This window comes from Polyergus mexicanus, unplaced genomic scaffold (genome assembly GCF_030449975.1).
Source record: "Polyergus mexicanus isolate NDT 795.1 unplaced genomic scaffold, iyPolMexi1.0 SCAF_12, whole genome shotgun sequence".
Classification (NCBI taxonomy): Eukaryota; Metazoa; Arthropoda; class Insecta; order Hymenoptera; family Formicidae; genus Polyergus; species Polyergus mexicanus.
Genome location: NW_027223332.1, coordinates 8,596,189 through 8,614,294, shown reverse-complemented (window position 1 = coordinate 8,614,294; position 18,106 = coordinate 8,596,189). Strand labels below are relative to the sequence as shown.

Sequence of the window (18,106 nt, the reverse complement as noted above, 5' to 3'; positions counted from 1 at the left end):
TATAGAAAGCGGCTTCGCGAGAATGAAGTACAAGTATCACGATTCGAATGGACAAGTTCATATTTTATTATTATTTTCGGAAAATCAAAATTAAGACATCGTGAAATATAATTAACATCTCACGTGTTCGCATTAAAGTATTTTTGTAAATTCTTTCCGGACTTATCTCCCCGCGAATGAACATAAAGCGTTTGCGCTACATGTTTTGTTGCACTGGGGGGTATGATGCTATTAAAATATATATCGCAAAGTCGCAGCAAAATATGCGTGTGCCGGTATGTGTGTATATATGTGCTGAATGTAGAGCAAGTGTGCATGCACCCTTCCCTCTCGTTTCGATTAAATGGCAGTGATAGAAATGGATATCTCAAATTCATGCATATATATTCGGCTGCCAGATTTATACTTGTATGTACTTTACGTATGTATAGAGTATCCCGGAATAAGCGGATTGGAATTCAGACGACAGATTCTCCTAATCTTTCCTCGAAAACTTATGCTAATAATATTGGCATGCGAATTATTAGTGAGAGCGTAAATAATAAGTTTTTGTTTCGAGATTCTTTGATTTTTTTTTCTTTATTTACTGGGTTCAGAAGAATCTAGTCGATTGGAATCCGAGCCGCTCACTCTTCGGACCAGACACACTCCAGATAAAACTCCCGATGACTGGTTGAGTGATACCGCTTTTGTTTTTTTTTGTCCAAATGAAATTTTTATTAAACACGGTTTCTCTGTAACATCGAGGACGAATTATAACATAAATAATCATCGTCGATCAGTATCACTTTTTCGCGCTCAACAATGAGTCTATTAGTAACACTGGAAGATAATAGAGTTGGGGTTTGGGCGAGGGCGGGAATGGGGTGGTGGTCTCTCTCTCTCTCTTTCTGCTCCCTCTGCCAAGTGCATCTATCTTTCATTCTCTTTCAATCATTCTTTCTTTCTCTCTCGCTCGCTCACACATACGCATCCTTTCATTATATATATATATATATATATATATATATATTTTTTTTTGAATAATTACCGTTCACACTCAGCTATACGAGGTTTTGGTATACAACAATACCTAACCATAATCTAGCCTAAATTTTAATTATCATAGCGTGAAGCATCGTGGTGGTGTGTATATACATCACACGCGCGCGCGTACAATTATAATTAAATTCTGAATTCGTTTTTGCCTCGGTATATAATCGTTTTTGTGTGCTCCAATGTGTTACATATTAAAATACAGGAAAAAAAGGGAGAGATACGCGGGGAAAAGAAAGATAATTTGGCGATTAAAATTGTTTTTTTTTTAAATGTGCCTGCATTTTGTTCGTGAAGCATAAAAAAAAAGAAAAAGAAAAGATAAACAAACCACCACCACCGCTCCCCGGCTCGTGCATTATTTTTCCTTTTATAGCGACGCGTTGATTACGTACACGCGAGTTTCCGGAAAATCCTATTTCTCTTCTGCATCTTGCCGTCCCATTCTTCCTCGATGACAACGTCAAGTCTATTGTGTGTTTCCGGTAATCTTGAAACATATATACAGGTGCATTTTCAAGGCAAGAATAGTATTATTAATTCCCCTCTTCGACTTGGATGCCGTTTCTTCAAACTTTATCAATCCAACTTTCTCGATGACATCTCGTTTCCTTTCCTACCGGAAATGCACCTATATATTGAGCTTGTTTCTCTTAGGTAGAAAATACTGCACAGTCGAAAAAATGGCAAGCGGGCGTTTTTTTCGGATTTCGCTTTTTCTTTCTATCCGTTTATATTCTTCGTTTTCGTAAAGAAAATTTTTCGGAAGTGCTCGAAAAATCATGACACGCGTGAGGGTGCGATCATCAGCTCCCAGTCGATAATCCATCCGACACGACGAATGTTGACGTAGCGAATTGTGTAAATATCGTTCTTTTTTTTTTCTTTCAAACGCCCGCTCGCCTACATTAAACGAACTTAATATGGAATGTACGAATTATCCTCCATTTACACATGTCTCTCATTATTATCGTGTATATAATAAACTCTTCTCTTCTTAGGTGATTCCCCGCCATGATACGGTGTGTTTGCCTCTCTTTGTGTACATATGTTTGTGTGTCTACTTATGATTTCACGCAAGGTTTTTCATATCCCCGTTACTCCATCGACATACGACAATGTTTCTTTCCTCTCGTAATGATGGAAATAATATATATGTGTATAGCGGACCGGATAAAAAAAAAATCACACGTCTAATCGGATGTCGACCGCTGGCCTTTGCGGCTTCCATAGACGATTAGACGGGACTTTTCTCATCTTTATCGCACCGATCGTATCGTTGTCCATGAATAACCGTGAAAATACGAAAATTTCACCGTGTCCAGCAGCCTCTCAATTTACTTAATACTATCGTGTGTACCTGTTGATCAATTATTATTTGCATTCATACTTCTTTTTTACCAAAGTTTCATCCATCATTCTTCTATTAATTTTTTCAGCTGAACAATCTCCGTCCACGCGAAATCTTGTCCGGTAGAATTTCACTCTCTCACTCCCTCTCTCTCTCTCTCTCTCTCTCTCTCTCTGTTATATTACGCCGTTTTATCACGCGCGATTCGCGTGTCGCCTACACTTACATATTTCTATCCCGATAATATAATTTCATTTCTTTAGTTTTTTCCTTTTTTTTTGTTCACTTACGTGATACTTATTCGCGTACCTGCCGTTTCGCGATCGCATTTAATATATATATATATATATTATTTATATATATAATTGTGCTAAATATTCTTTTATCAATAACATGGTTTCTTTTATACACTCAAGTAGAGCCGATTACTTTAACTGGTAATTCAATGTCGTACTAAGCTACAAATGATGATTACTATACAATGAAAGAGAAATGTTCGACAGTGGAATTAACATGGGAGATCTTCTCTCTACATATATGTATAATATGTATTTCCCTGTCGGCCGTTGTTCTCCATTTTCTTTCTACATTTTTCTGCTATACACTTGCATACCGCAGCGTCGAAATGCATCATCGCGCATCGATGTGCATCGCAAAATATTAATAGAATGTCGGGCGCATTTCTCGATCGTCGATATAATTATACGATTTGTATGATGGGTAATGGCATGTGGTTACAAATGTTTGGACGCTAAATAGATCGATTTTTGAGTTTACGATATTATAGGGGAAGAGGAACGCGTAAAGAGATGAGCCGAGATGGTAAGAAGTAGATAGGTATGCATGGAGTAACGTGATTAAGTAAAATGTCGAAACAAATTTTCTTTTTTCTTTTTAGCATAATAGTAGTCGGGGAGCGCTGTTGGTTGCAGGCGACATGTCTTGCATGGAGCCATGTGGCAGGTAGTAGAATGCCATTACTGACCGTTTACTTGGTGTATAGATAGATGGCGACGATCAGACCGTAGAGACCTAATACTTCGGCGAAGATCAAGATCAGAATCATGCCGACGAAGAGACGAGGTTGTTGAGCGGTGCCTCTCACACCGGCATCACCGACAATGCCAATGGCAAATCCGGCAGCTAGACCGGAGAAGCCTACGGACAAACCAGCGCCCAGATGGGTGAACCCCCTAATGGGCAAGAATAAAAAGCATCTTTATCAATTACAGATTCGTTTCCTCTCGTTTATGTATGTAAGAAATAGATTATATTCTTTTCTCTCAGTATCTCGTGTATCATAAAAAATGAAGTTTGTAACTACATTATAACGTTCTATTGTATTTAAACAGACATCCAAGTATTACAGCAGCAGATTTATTATATATAATGGAAGCGTTAAAACAGATACGTACATATACAGGTCGTATTTTGGGACTTTCTCAAGATTGCCAGCAATCAGAACAGCCACTACAAGACCATAAATGGCAATGATACCTGCCATGACAACAGGAATGATAGATTTCATGATTAATTCTGGCCTCATGACAGACATGGCTGCGATTCCTGTACCGGCCTTCGCTGTGCCATACGCTGCTCCCAGAGCTATAAAATGAAATTAATATTTCGTTAGATGCATAAACTGTGTAAAAAAATTTTTACATTCCATTTTATATATACGCGCTCACACAAGTTAATGTTTTATTTCACGAATTCATCACATATAATATAGAAGTGAACATAATATTAATAATTTAATATAAAGCACTTTAAAATTATGTAAATCTAATTAACTTGAAAATGTTAAATGTAATGTCAAAATGCCTATCTGTTTCTCTAGTAAGATAAATGATGGAACAATCAAACGAAAGCAATTATTAGCTATACATACGCTGAAAATTTTATCAAATTTGCCTTTAAACAAAATTTTGTTAATTTCCTACACTTTAGTATTTAACTACAACTGTTTTCGAGTGATCTTTTTAAAATTCCTTTCTTCATCAATGAATTTTATAGAAATTTATTGATAAATGTTTGAGGTATATACGAACGGCTTGTCGTCCGACATTTTTAAAGCGAAACACGTGATGAATTCATTTTTAGATCAACAGTACATAATTTCGCGCGAATTAATTCCTCGTTCTAGAAAGCCGCCGAAAATCTCTCGTAAAAGGAATCGTAGAGTAAAACGTGCTGCACGTATTATTCGGATGCACTGTACATTTCTTTGCGGTCTTAGCCGTCAAGAGCGCGCACGAGGATTATCGATCGAGAGTGCTCGTCTCGCAGGCAATCTCGAAAAGCGGACGAAAATAATTTTCATCCCGTGTCATTTTCGCCTAAAGGCAATTAGATTCATATGAAAGAGAAACAATTCCCCCGTGAAGAAAATCGGTCGAAACTTCCGACTTCAGCGGCGCGATCAGGTATCTTTACGGATACCCAACCCACTTCCTCTGGAAGTTACAGTCACATGATTCTCACGTTGGCAGTCACATGACAATCAAGTCCCATCTCGTGAGTGGAGGAAGAAGGGGGGAGGGGGGGGGGAGGGGGCGTGGCTGTGTACGAGAGGCGCGATCGTGTATTTTCTTTTTTTCCCTTTCGAAAATCATAGTTTCTCAACGCGTTTTTACGCTCTAATTAAATATCGGCCATTCAATCATCGATATTGCGAACATATGTGCGTTATCGTGTGCACCTTATCGTACGTAAATAAATGTCACAGGTGCTCGGGTCCCGTTGTCTGGTTTATGCGTAGCATTGCAAGTTTAATAAACGAGTTACTTGTTTCTCGATTGCTCTTCTCTTGTTTAAAAAAAATTTTTTTTTCTCTTAAACTTTGCGGAAGGGAAACGCGAGTGATTTGAATTGAACTTTCATTCTTGTCGACTGTACATACGTTAATTCTTGTATTTTTGTCGTCGAAATAACTGTAAGATGACTCGAATAAACGTATGCAACGAGAAATCAATGACGGACGGCCTCGTTGTTGGACATCCGGGTAATTGACGACTCCGATCGATACGTTTCGGGGAATGATGACGGAGGAGGAAAGTGCGATGCTCGCCCTTCGTTTACTATACAATCGCGCAAATGTATCCCCATTGATGAGAAAAGCGTCGAAGGCGCTCGTACGGGAAAAGGTATTGATCTTTCCGATGGTAAGCGACGCTTGCGGCGAACCCCCTTGCGGGGGCTATATATTTACCACGAATTCGGAAAAATCATTAATCGTAAATCAATATGCGGCGCATTCGCCTTCTGCGAGAGAAAAATGATGTATGCTTCTTTCTGTATTTTTATCGCGAAACCGAGAAAAGATACAAACGAGGGAAAGAATCGATTTTTCGCCGATTAATCGACATTCGCGTCAAAATTTATATCTGCATATCAATGAAATGTAGGAGAGATAATGGAAAAAAAGTGTAGAAGGTACAGGTAAAGAGAATAAATTGCCGCGAGGAAGCGCGTCTCGTGACACGCACGAGGCGCACGCCCGCTTCAATATTCCGTCCGTCCGTCCATCCGTCTCTCTCTCTCTCTCTCTCTCTCTCTCTCTCTCTCTCTCTCTCTCTCTCTCTCTCTCTCATTCTCTCTTCTCCGTCGCTTTTCCGAGACTCGCAAAATTCTAGCGGCGCGCGCTCGTCCGAGGTCAGCATTACGAAATAAGCTGTGCCCGGATCGACCCGCGGATATCCGCGAATAAAGCGCAGACATTCCTTAGCTACTTGGATCGCGTTCTCCGCGTTGGAAAATAGCTTTTGGTAATCAAAGCTAATACTAAACAAGAAGATTGAATCGACGAGAGCGATACGGAGAATGAAGGAGAGAAAAAAAAAAAGAAAAGGGAAATCGATTTGGCGATTCGGGAGGGAAGGGGTGGCAGGGGTCGCGATTCCTCCCCGAGCGTGATAAGATAACTTATCCGAAATTTCATGCGGCCTCTCGTCATCGCGACGAGAGATCTCGCGGAACGTCACGCGTCTCGTCGGCACATGACGTTGCCGCGAACGCCCGTGGAAAACGCTCCCCCGACGTTTCTCCGCGACGAGGGGATCGATAATCCGCGCGCGCCGCTCTATTCGCACAACCAACGAAAGATTTTTCGTCCGTCTTACGCCGCTCGAGAAAATGGCGTGGGACACATATCGTGCCATCGTCGTCGACGATGATAACGACGACGACGACGACGACGATGGGGTACCGATATATCCGAGCGCTTCCGTAAAGGTAGCTCTAATGCAATCGCCGACCGATCTCGCGAGCGAGATCACGAGGGCAATGGAGAGAGAATCGACAATAGTTGAAACTCACAGGAAAATATGATGGCAGAGGCGGCGCCCATAACGCCGAAGAACGGCGAGTATATCGGTGCTACATCTTCTTGTGAACTCATTGTGGCTTGATTTGTCGAATCTCTCGGTCAATCGGAGTCGATCGCGGATGTATTTACAGGTTGCCAATCGGCGGTCGCACGGATCGTCGAACGTAGAACGATCTTCGCGTCACTCACGTCGCTAAACTAGTGGGCCACTGTCAAATATGGCCTACACCGGAGTACAGTGGCGCGGATCATGTGATGAGTGACGAGCGATTAACGCGCCGAGGTAGGTGGCGGTGCGCCGTATCCGCGCGTAGTCGCGTCGCGATTAGCCGGCGACGAAGGTCTGCCGCCAATCGTCGGCCGCGTCTCATCCCCACCATATGGTGTACGGATCGCCGATTGGCCGCGTCGACGCTCACGATTTCATCGTCGCGAGCGCGTGACATGATATCGCGAGATTCAAGGCGATTTCTCGCAGGCACATGACCGCGTGTTTCAACTGTCAGCTGAGTGGTTGCGTTGAGTGCGAACTTTCAAAGAGAGTAGGGTAAACGAAATATATTTATGATTGTAAAATTGAAAAGTGTGATTATGAGCATAGAAGGACACATATCGAAGGAAATTGTCTTGAAAAATATGTCCGTTTTAGTCTCATTGATATTATATACCGGAGCGGTTTCTGTATTATTTAACACACGTTCGTGTATATCCTTGACCTAATTACACTTTGGTAAAGAGAAAAAGAGCTTCTAGATTAAAGTACAATATATATCCGCGCAAAGTATATATCTAAATAGATTTATGAAATTTTATTGAGTCTGTTTAAGTATTATTATGAATAAATATCGAGTATGTTCGAAATTTCATTATCTTTTTCGAAATAATCTTTATTTCTCAATCAAATATCCCTCTTCAGATATCGCGTTTTCAATAAGCTTCCTTTATCAGAGATACTTGAGAAAGACTGTATCACGTAACAAATATCGCACAACTGATATTTTTCATATGATCGAAACATGATATATAATTGTCTAGATAGAAATTCATATAAATATATATATATATATGCTTACAGCAAAGATTGGAACCCATTTAGCAGAGATTTGAACCCTTTCTAAACAGAGACTCACAGCCATCTTGTGACAAAGTGTAGAATACAAGATGATGTTGTGGATTGAGCGAACTAATAAGCGACCATAAGCAACTTCCGTCGTCTGAAAATATAAGGAGCTTCCAAATCCCTGATCTGTCACGTGTTTTTGAAAAATATTTCTTTCATATTGTTGAAGGAGAAAGATGAAATTTTCGTACAAGGTAAAATACTAATTGTTTAAAAAATTGCGTTATATTTTTGCGTCAAATCGCAAAATTATCAAATATTTCAAGCATGTGTTTCTAACCTTCCTATGAAAAATAATCATATTTTTTAAATACACTTATTAAAATTAATAAATAAATTAGTTTATTAATTTTATATTCAATCAATATAATTATGAGCAATACATGTGTTGGCATAATTGTTGAGAGTTATATCAAAGATAAACAATATACACTTAAAATATAAACAAATTATATATATATATATATATATATATATATATATATATATATATATATATATATAGACACATAATAATATCATTTTCAATTTTTCTGTTACAGTTTAGTAATTTACTTGGTACGGTTTACCGTAAAGGAGAATTACTCTTTTCTCCAGATGGATCATCAGTGATTAGTCCTGTAGGCAATAGAATTACAATTTTTGATTTAAAAAAGTAAGTATAGCAAAGTAAACATATAGATCACGTATCTGTTTAAAAATTTCAAGAAAATTTTTATAAATTTATATGATAATAATTCCTATAAAGTTTTATATATATAAGCACAATTTTTCTTGCAGCAATAAATCTATAACACTTCCTGTGGAAAGCAGATTTAATTATGTTACTATCGATATATCACCAAATGGCAGTATGTTAGTTGCGATTAATACAGGTAAGATTCTTTTTGTGTATGTACATATTGTAGAAATATAATTTGTAACATTTAACAAGAATCTAAAGAATTTTTGTAAAAGAAAACAATTAAAAAAAAACAATTTTATAACTTATTTACAGATGGTGAAGCTCATATAATTAGTTTGATAAGTAAAGTTATTCTACATAAATATAGATTTAAAGGACGTCCCAAGCGTGTAAAGTTTTCTCCAGATGGAAAATATTTCGCAGTTTGCAAAGGAGGCGGTGGTATGTATTCATCATTATAAACATATAAAGCTAGATTTATAAAAGCATATATAACTTTTGTAATCATTACTTAAAATAACATTTCTTTCTACGTTTCAGTTTTTGTTTTCAATGCACCAGGTTTACAAACAGGAAATTATAATCCATTTATTATGGAGCGTGCATTTCATGGAGCTACTGCTGAAACTACATGCATTAGTTGGTCCTTTGATTCAAAATTATTAGCAGTCGGTTCAAAGGATACAACTATAAAAATATATAGTTTACAAAAATGGGCGAATCTTAAATGGATTACATTGGGTGGTCATTCTAACGTAATAGTAGCATGTTTCTTTGAAAGTAAAGATTATGATATGTATACTATTAGCAAGTAAGTGTTAAATAATTAAAATATTTACATTTATTAACTTTCAATTGATAGTTTCTTGATTATTGTTGTTCCTTCACAAATAATTTTATTATAATTCTGCATAGAAATATTTCATTTAAATAAGAATGTGATAAATTTTTGGTGCGTTTTTTTTACAGAAATGGCCGAGTTTGTGTGTGGGAATGCACACTCGAGCCGGACGATTGGGTTGAATGGCAACCACCTGCGAAAAAAGGAAAGTCTGAAGATAGTGAGAGTGATAGCGAGGATGATATTGATACAGAAAAAATTATAGAGAGAACAATAAAACAACAGGCTCGTGCTGAACGTAAATTATTAGAATCAGGTGAAATTTTTTATATCCTTTCATAGATCTTTTAATTTTTGTATTATTTATAAATTATATTGTAGACCTAATAATAAGTAAGAAAAATATTTTTTTTATAAAAATATAATACATATTTTATTAGATAGTTTGCTGGAAAATGATGAAAAAGAGAATGATGTAGAAGAAGAAAATACTACCAAAAAGACTGAAATCAAAATGTTAGGTTACAAAAAGCTAGCTACTTTTTATTTGGGAAATGAAGTTCAGAAGCAATATAAGGAAGCAAAGCTTACTGCAGCCGCTTATCATCAGGATACTCACATATTGATTATAGGTTTTAATATTGGTTCATTTTATTTATACGAAATGCCGCACGCCAATTTAATCCATTCATTAAGGTACAGTAAGATTTAATAAATTATACAAGAAAACATTAATTATTATGTCATTAGATATTAAATAATTTTAAATTATTGTATATATGCTTACAGTATTTCTCGACAACGTATCTCTTCGATCGCATTAAATTCCACTGGAGATTGGATAGCTATAGGATGTTCCCACGCTGGTCAACTGCTAGTTTGGGAATGGCAGAGTGAGACATATGTCATGAAACAGCAAGGGCACAGAACTAATATGAACTGTCTTGCGTACAGTCCGGACGGCCAATATATCGTGACGGGTGGCGATGACGGGAAAGTTAAACTATGGAATATCTTGAGCAATTTTTGCACGCTTACATTCCATGAACATACCTCATCGATATCCGGCGTTTTGTTCAGCCACAATCGTAAATTCATCGCGTCTGCCTCGTTGGACGGAACGATACGAGCGTATGATTTAGCGAGATACAGAAACTTTCGAACTCTCACGTCGCCACGGCCGGTGCAATTCTCTTGCTTGGCGATCGACGCAAGTGATGAGTTTCTTGCGGCGGGGGGTCAAGATTTCTTCGATGTGTATCTGTGGAGCATGAAGCTCGGAACTCTTTTAGAGGTATGCATGTATAATTTTAATGATTTTCGATATTGTATACGATTCGCGCAATTTAACTTTCATGATTGTACAATTTGACTTTTACTTATGTGTGTATCCATTTGTATTACTCTATGTGGTTTATAATGTACAATAAAATATTTGATTTTAGATATTGAGCGGTCACGAGGGACCTGTCGCAAGCTTGGCGTTCAATCCCAATCCTGCCAGTACGGAACTGGTGTCCGCGTCTTGGGATAAGACATTAAAAATATGGAATGCCGTCGAGAACGGTTCCGCGCATGAGACTATACGATTAATCGCCGATGCGTTGTGCGTAACTTACAAACCGAATGGGGAAGAGATTGCTGTCGCTACATTGGATGGACAGATTACGTTTTTCGAGTGTAAAACGGCTAGACAAACGGGTTTCATCGAGGGTAGAAACGATTTAGGTGCCGGTAGGTCTAAAACAGATCTCATTACAGCAAAGAAAAATTTACAGGGCAAGTAAGTAGTTTGATGCAAGAAGTATTATGCATCAAATATATATGTTCAAATTTTTTATAAAATCTGATTTTTTTAGAGCCTTTACTACTTTATGTTATTCGGCTGACGGTACGTGTATATTAGCTGGTGGTCGTTCCAAGAATGTGTGCATTTATAATGTTCGAGAGTCTATATTGTTGAAAAAATATGAGATCACTCAGAATAGATCTCTGGATGGCGTAGATGTAAGGAATAATTTTTTTTTTTATGTTTAAATTTGCGATTAATCGGAAAAAATATACTATCCATTTTTATTCAAGTTATAATGCCTTATTTCTATTCTGGCAGGATATTATAAACAGGAAATATATGTCTGAATTTGGAAATAGATCCTTAATTGAGCATCGTGAAGGTGGAAACATATCTTTACGATTACCAGGTGTCAGAAGTGGTGATATGGCAAGCAGGAGAGTCAAACCAGAAGTGAGAGTACTTTGCTTACAATTCTCTCCTACAGGTAAAGATAATTGTCAATTTTGATTGAAGTAAGCATGATCAATTTTTTAAAATAGTATACAGGATGAGTCACACATAACTTGATTATCTTAAATTACTCGTAAACTGCTTGTATGATAAAATGTTTTAAACAAAAGTTGCATGATAAAAGAAGGATATGTAGTACAATAATCAATTTTTCGTTATTTTGTTTTTTATCGAAATATGAAAATCTTGAGTTTTTTAAATGAAATACCCATTTAGCTTTGAAATTTGAAATAATGTCGAACACTGAATAAAAAAAGTATTAGGGTATATGAGATAAAAAAATCTTGTATTTTGTGAAATAGGACAAGCATGGGCTGCGGTAACAACAGAAGGTTTATTGATATACTCTTTGGATATTGGATTGATGTTCGATCCGTTTCAATTGGAGCTTGGCGTTACTCCAGATACCGTAAAAAAAACACTTGATGAATGCGATTATGCAAAAGGTATAAGCATTTTTATGCTAGAATTAATGAGATAATAAAATAAATGACATCATTGTTTTAGCTCTAATGATGGCACTGAAATTAAATGAGAAGCTATTAACGCAACAAGTTATAGAAGCTATTCCATACAAAGAAAGTAAGAGTTTATGTACATTTTTAATCAAACGTACTAATAATTTTATCAATGATTTGATATATAAATGATACTTACTATTTTCTCATTATACTACAGTTGAATTAACGACGACGAGTATGCCAGACATTTATGTGGAGAAGTTACTGAAATTTATAGCATCCGAATTGGAATCAACCAGGCATATACATTTCTATCTTCTATGGATAGAAACAATTCTGACAAAGCACGGATCGCGAATTAATACTGCACTTCAGATGCCGGTATTGTTGCTGCTACAAAAGAATATGCAGAAGAAATACGACGATTTGAGTAGAATGTAAGTTTATACTATATTTTCTTGACTGTAATAACATATATATTATAAACATTGAGATAATTGGAAATATTATTCTCTCTTGCAGATGTGATTTTAACGAATATACAATAAGCTATATACTGAGAATAGGGGAATTAAAATCTGCAAAAAATGTATCGAAATATTCCGATATCAAGATAGATGATGAATCTGTCTTTGACGCTTCTGTAGAAAAAATGGATACTGATTGAATTTATTAAAATTTCATAGAACGAAAGCAGTGTATATACGAAATTGTTGTATAGGAAAAATAAATATAAATTCTGGATCTCTATAAACTTTAGATACATTTCTAATTTAATCGATACTGATTTAGCTCAAGATACGAAAGAAATTTCAATTATAGTATAGATAGTATGTATATAGAAAAATTTACAATTGGAATTCGTATTGTTTGTTTTATTATGGCGCTTTTTTAAGCAATACTATCGGCCAGTATAAAACAACAAAAAGTAGAAAGAGTATAGGAAACACAATTCTGCTATAGCAATCTATTTTCTGAGAGCGCGTTTTACGTGTCTGTGTCGTCTGACATTCAGGATCTGGCGTCCAAAGAGTTGGTAACAAATGACGAGTTCGCTTATTTTTCGATTTAGTCGTGTAAACGAACTCGTCGTCCCAGATGCTCCGTCCTTTATCTATCGTCGTTAATCGCTAAAAATAAATAATTAATATTTAGCGAAGAGAGAGATTGTGTATGTGTGTAATACAATTGATAAAATCATTTGATGAGATTGTTGTATAATTCGAACCGAAAACGAACGAAATCCCGTAGAATTTTGCGAATCATTCTCTGCGTGTCGCAAGTCGAGCACCTTGACGACAACGAATTCACCCAAAGCTGCAAATACGAACATCATGCAGCCAGCCATCCAGACATCTAGTGCCTGTATAAGCAAACACAACTCGTAAATTCTCATGCAAAAGAAAAAAAATAGACATGAAGTTATGCCCTACATTATACAGAGAGCTTGAAGATAAGACTGTTGGAGTACGGTCGCAAACTCACTTTGATGTATGCCACTGGCGGAATGTCGCTCTTGAGTCCGGTGAACATTGTCACCAGTGTAAGCATACTCGTGACCAAAAGAGCCACTCGACCGGGAATCGCGTCCAAGCCCAGCCAGAAGCTGAACCAGGAGAGCATCACTACCAGAGTCGAAGGTGCGAATGTCTGTATTAAGTGGTGGCCGATCTGTCTCTCGAAACGAAAAAAAAACACTAGTCGCGAGAAATTTCCTACAAGAGAATTATCTTTTATTATTTTTCTTATTATTTTTCCCTTACGTACGGACGGAGATTATATAAAGAATTATAAAAAGAAAATATTGTATACTATATGAGCACATATTTTATATATATAATTACATATATATATATGTTTGATATATATATATATATATATATATATATATATATATATGTTTGATTATATATGATTTTTTTTTCTTGGTAGATTTTAAAAGTTTGGTTTATATTCAAATCAATAAATATAAATAAAAATTAAATTTCAGATGTATACCATTCTTTTCGAGCATATAATCTATGGTCTCTTCGAGCACTGCAGGTTTCCCGATGTCATATTGCAAGAGCTTCAATTCGGGGTTCACAGTAACACCAGCCGCACCCCATTTTAATCGCAACTTCTTCCGATTGTAGGAAACTACGACAAATAATCTGAATTGAAACGAGTGAACAAATTTACCGGAGTCTTATCTGAGAATACTCATCATGTTTTTCTTTTCTCTCGTACTTATTTATCTTCCGTTTTAAAGATAGATCTATAAGAAAAATAGCATCCATGCACAACATATATTCCAAAGAGATGTAACAATAACTCTTCTCTATGAGAAATATTAAATGAAAATTGCAGATGTTAAATTATGATACAAATATTGAATTAAATTGATACTTTATATAAAAACACATGTATGAAACTTATACATTATTAATCACTTATGTGCATATTTAAGACTCACTTACAGCTCTCTATGTAAATTGGACAGATTTGAATATCCATTGGATACAATTGAAATTCCATCTGACAGGCGACAATGGCGTTAATTCGTGCAGAATACTTGATGGTTTTATTCCGGTATAACGTGACCAGCGAAAACTTGTGGTTCAAAGTTGCAATCTCTGAAAAAGATATTAATATGCAATAATTTATATTTTAAATAGCAAGCGAGATATGGTTTTTTTGCTACGCTTACCAGAAACCTTCGAATTCAAAAAATACGGATCAGGTTGCCAAAGATTGTCGAAGAATTCTGACGGAAGTATGACATAATCGTCGTCTTCCTCAAAAATATTCTGAGACATGTTAAATCGAGATTCTATCCAGCTCTGACTGACGAACATGTCCACACTACGAATATACATGTTCGTAATCTTTCTTGTTTCTACTTAATTATATAGATTTTGCACTTTAATTAAAAAAAATTATATATATAAAATTTTATCCAATTTTTTAAAATTGTAATTCAGCGATAAAAAATTGTACAGAACGATTAAGCTTATATATACCGGAAATCCATATCTTCAACGTTGATAGAATTAATGTCGACTATTAAAATGTTGAAGTCTACCACTACAGGCGCACCCTTTTCTGACGGCGGTCTAATTTCTGCGAAAGTAAAATTTATAAATCTACAGATTTAAAAATTTTTTAAATTAAAAATTGTATTATTTTTATTATATGCTATTGCCTGTTAGAAAAGCTCTATAAGAGCTGTGTTTTACCTTTGACGTAACGTTCTGGTAGAATTAGTCTCGAAGTCATAGTGCAATTATTGACATCCTCGCTGAATGAGCTGAAAAAAAATGTTGTGTTATTAAAATTTTTTGTTAACGTTGCGTTAACTCAATTTGCTGATTCGTCATTGTGTGTCGGCATTCATTGTCATTTAAACTATTGTATTATATATCTAACTCATTGAAAATTCTCGAAAAAAAATTAAATGAAAAAATATTTCTACTCCAATATGATTTTGCACGCGCCATCGAGATGGAATCGCGATGTTTATCTTTCTGGTTAGGTAATACTTATTTGATCGCGCGAGAAAGAAAGAAGTCGTTAGGTCTTTATTTGCAGACAGATGTTTGTTATCTGTTGAAAAACAGAGAAAAATGATAAGTTACAAAATTTATCTTTTCACAAGAAGCTTACGAAAGTTTAAGTATTACCTACATGCGCATACCTGTTTTCAAAATAAATTAATAAATAATAGAGATAAGTATGAATAAGAGCTCGTTCAGGTTGTGATGCAAACAAGGTCAAACAACATTTACTTAAGCACCGTTATCTGATTTCAAAAATTACTAATTATTTATACATAAAATTGTAACAATTTCTTATATCGATGGATTATCGATTGCCTACAATATAAGAACAAAATCATCGAAGAAAGAATTTTTTTCAAAGAATTCCCTGAGTCTGAATAAAATTCCGCGAGAATTCCTTGATTTTTAAGTTTTTCCAGGGAGTAGACATTCTGCAAACACAAAATGCTAAAAATAATTAATTGAAAACAAAGTAATACAAATTTACATTATAATAAGAAATTGCTACAATTTTGTGTGTGTGTGCGTATCAAAATCAAATTACTCTTGGGATTTTCTTTTCTCTACTTCAAATGCGGAATTACTTACATATGTTTTTCTTCATCGTTTTTCGAAAGCGAGAAAAGACGAAACGACGTCGCGTCGTTTTGTCGCGCTGTGCGTAATGAGGCGAAAATGACGTTTAAAGGAGTACGAAGTCATTTACCTCGAGGAACACACTTCCGGGAGAGAATTCCAGCACAGGTGAAGCAAAACTACTAGAAGTATGTCCTTCATCGTAGCTGGACGTGGTGGTCGACTGACGGCGATGTCTTTAGCATCCTTTGCACCGCGCTATGCAATTAATCAATAAACTGTCGTTTACGCCTGATCTAATCCAATTACAAATATCATTATCCGCTTGTACTTGTCGAGGCAATTGCTTTACGCGAATTGCGTAACGATTTGTCTATTTAGACGAAGGTACATGTTATTTGCATCGTGCGATCGGGAAGTACGCTCGCTTGCTGCGCATACAAAAGATATTTGCCTTGCCATTCTGATTTTTAACATCGAATTGTTAATAAGATTTATCAACAATCTTTGCGGTTGCAGCTGCAGTTTCAAAACACGTGTCATTCTTCCGTTCGTGCATTTTCATCGTATGTTCTACCTCTCATTACACTCTAATTCCTAAACAACGAAATTCAACAACAAAAAAAAAAAAAAAAAAATCAAGGAAATTATTACTTGCAGTCTCTTTTTACACGATCATCATCGATTTCTTGAGATAGTCGAGGTTGAAGTTATAAAAACCAGTTGTTTAATTTTTTTATCATGTTATAATTTTTATATCATGTTACGCTATGATATCTGACGTGCTGAAAAAAAGTAGTATTCTGTTAAAAAATCAAGTACGTATTACGTTAGAATTTTTATCCCCCAAAAGGAATTTGTTGCGAAGATATTGAGATTAATAATAGATTTTTATAATCAAACTGCAGAAAGATTATAATTGATTACCTATGGCCGCATCATGATATTGAGTCCGTCAAATTATATTCATCACTTTTAACATTTGATTCGTATTCAATCTAATCCGAGAGACTTCGTATATATGCAAAGATCCAAAAATTCTTTGATTTTTTATTTGTTAATTTTGACATTAACTCCTGAAAAATCCTTCAGTTTGAGGAAACGATCGAGGAATGTTTGGTGAATTATTTATCATTCTCAATCGCTCAATTTACAATTTCAAAATTAAAAATTATGCAGTTTTAGAAAGAGTCACACACACACACACACACACACACACACACATATATATATATAATATATGCTCTTATCGTTCTGATAGAATCGCGCGAGAAGACGGTGCCGTTCTTGAGAGGAGAAAATCTAAAGGAGACGGAGGGAAAGAGAAAGGTGAGAGTGAGAGTGGGTCAGTATAAGCGCCTGGTCTGGCTACAGATAGCCGGTCCCAATGCAAGGCTTCGCAAATGAAGCGAGGAGGAAGCGCCGAGATTGCGATTCGCTACGGTAAGTATACGTGCGCGTTTTTCCCTTTCCGCATCCTGAGCAACGGTACCGTTCATTTAGACGTCACATCGTGTGTCTAAAAACCCGACCTCGATCGTCGGCCTTAATGGGATATACCTTTTTGTTCATATGTCTTTTCTTCAAGGACGTAGGATGAAAAAGGGAAGCAACGTCTTTTCTTTAGATTCCTCGAACGAAAAGACTACGTAATGTGTCTTGAATTTCTCAATATTTTTAAACAAAAATACAAAAGAACGTAACAATATACAATATGAGAGATAGATGAGAGGGAAAGTATTTTTATTTCTTCTTGTACTTTTCATCTTGGAGATAATTCGCACAAAGAGAAAAGAAATATTGCCGAAAGATATTTCCATTCGAAAGAACGTTTTCATTTACATTGATATATATCGAATAAGTTTT

General features: G+C 35.9%; 3 protein-coding genes across 4 annotated transcripts; 1 reads left to right on the top strand and 2 right to left on the bottom strand.

Moving 5' to 3' along the window:
• Positions 1-50: 50 nt before the first annotated feature.
• LOC138938225 (vacuolar H+ ATP synthase 16 kDa proteolipid subunit) lies at positions 51-6,971 on the bottom strand. Its single transcript, XM_070305058.1, has 3 exons — positions 6,704-6,971; positions 3,802-3,991; positions 51-3,579 (listed from the first exon to the last, which is right to left on the bottom strand). The coding sequence occupies exons 1-3, from the start codon at positions 6,783-6,785 to the stop codon at positions 3,375-3,377; spliced, it is 477 nt and encodes a 158-aa protein (XP_070161159.1). The 5' UTR covers positions 6,786-6,971; the 3' UTR covers positions 51-3,374.
• A 165-nt stretch (positions 6,972-7,136) lies between these two features.
• LOC138938236 (periodic tryptophan protein 2 homolog) lies at positions 7,137-12,862 on the top strand. Its single transcript, XM_070305070.1, has 16 exons — positions 7,137-7,260; positions 7,789-8,027; positions 8,376-8,488; positions 8,614-8,708; positions 8,831-8,959; positions 9,059-9,329; positions 9,488-9,675; positions 9,800-10,055; positions 10,149-10,653; positions 10,805-11,142; positions 11,219-11,366; positions 11,470-11,638; positions 11,967-12,110; positions 12,172-12,246; positions 12,343-12,562; positions 12,648-12,862. Exons 2-16 carry the CDS (start codon positions 8,010-8,012, stop codon positions 12,790-12,792), a joined length of 2,814 nt encoding a protein of 937 aa, XP_070161171.1. The 5' UTR covers positions 7,137-7,260; positions 7,789-8,009; the 3' UTR covers positions 12,793-12,862.
• Positions 12,863-12,914: 52 nt separating this feature from the next.
• Positions 12,915-16,456, bottom strand: Alka (glycine receptor subunit alpha alkaliphile). Of its 2 annotated transcripts, XM_070305071.1 has the most exons (10): positions 16,371-16,456; positions 15,344-15,414; positions 15,128-15,227; positions 14,815-14,969; positions 14,585-14,740; positions 14,355-14,382; positions 14,124-14,278; positions 13,611-13,840; positions 13,354-13,488; positions 12,915-13,255 (listed from the first exon to the last, which is right to left on the bottom strand). In XM_070305071.1, exons 1-10 carry the CDS (start codon positions 16,439-16,441, stop codon positions 13,004-13,006), a joined length of 1,353 nt encoding a protein of 450 aa, XP_070161172.1. In that variant the 5' UTR covers positions 16,442-16,456; the 3' UTR covers positions 12,915-13,003. The 2 variants fall into 2 exon arrangements, with proteins under 2 accessions (XP_070161172.1, XP_070161173.1); XM_070305072.1 differs by lacking the exon at positions 14,355-14,382 and having other exon boundaries at positions 14,124-14,264.
• Positions 16,457-18,106: the final 1,650 nt, after the last annotated feature.

Excerpts from the sequence above, each read along its gene's own strand:
- LOC138938225 (XM_070305058.1), bottom strand. The coding sequence starts at position 6,785 with ATGAGTTCACAAGAAGATGTAGCACCGATATACTCGCCGTTCTTCGGC. Across the intron at positions 3,992-6,703 it reads CTCTGCCATCATATTTTCCT|CTCTGGGAGCAGCGTATGGC; the intron begins GTGAGTTTCAAC and ends TTCATTTTATAG. Across the intron at positions 3,580-3,801 it reads CCAAAATACGACCTGTATAT|GGGGTTCACCCATCTGGGCG; the intron begins GTACGTATCTGT and ends CTTGCCCATTAG.
- LOC138938236 (XM_070305070.1), top strand. Across the intron at positions 8,960-9,058 it reads AGTTTGCAAAGGAGGCGGTG|TTTTTGTTTTCAATGCACCA; the intron begins GTATGTATTCAT and ends TCTACGTTTCAG. Across the intron at positions 11,367-11,469 it reads GATCTCTGGATGGCGTAGAT|GATATTATAAACAGGAAATA; the intron begins GTAAGGAATAAT and ends CTATTCTGGCAG.
- Alka (XM_070305071.1), bottom strand. The coding sequence starts at position 16,441 with ATGAAGGACATACTTCTAGTAGTTTTGCTTCACCTGTGCTGGAATTCT. Across the intron at positions 15,228-15,343 it reads ACCAGAACGTTACGTCAAAG|AAATTAGACCGCCGTCAGAA; the intron begins GTAAAACACAGC and ends TTACTTTCGCAG. Across the intron at positions 13,256-13,353 it reads CGGGATTTCGTTCGTTTTCG|CGATTAACGACGATAGATAA; the intron begins GTTCGAATTATA and ends ATTTATTTTTAG.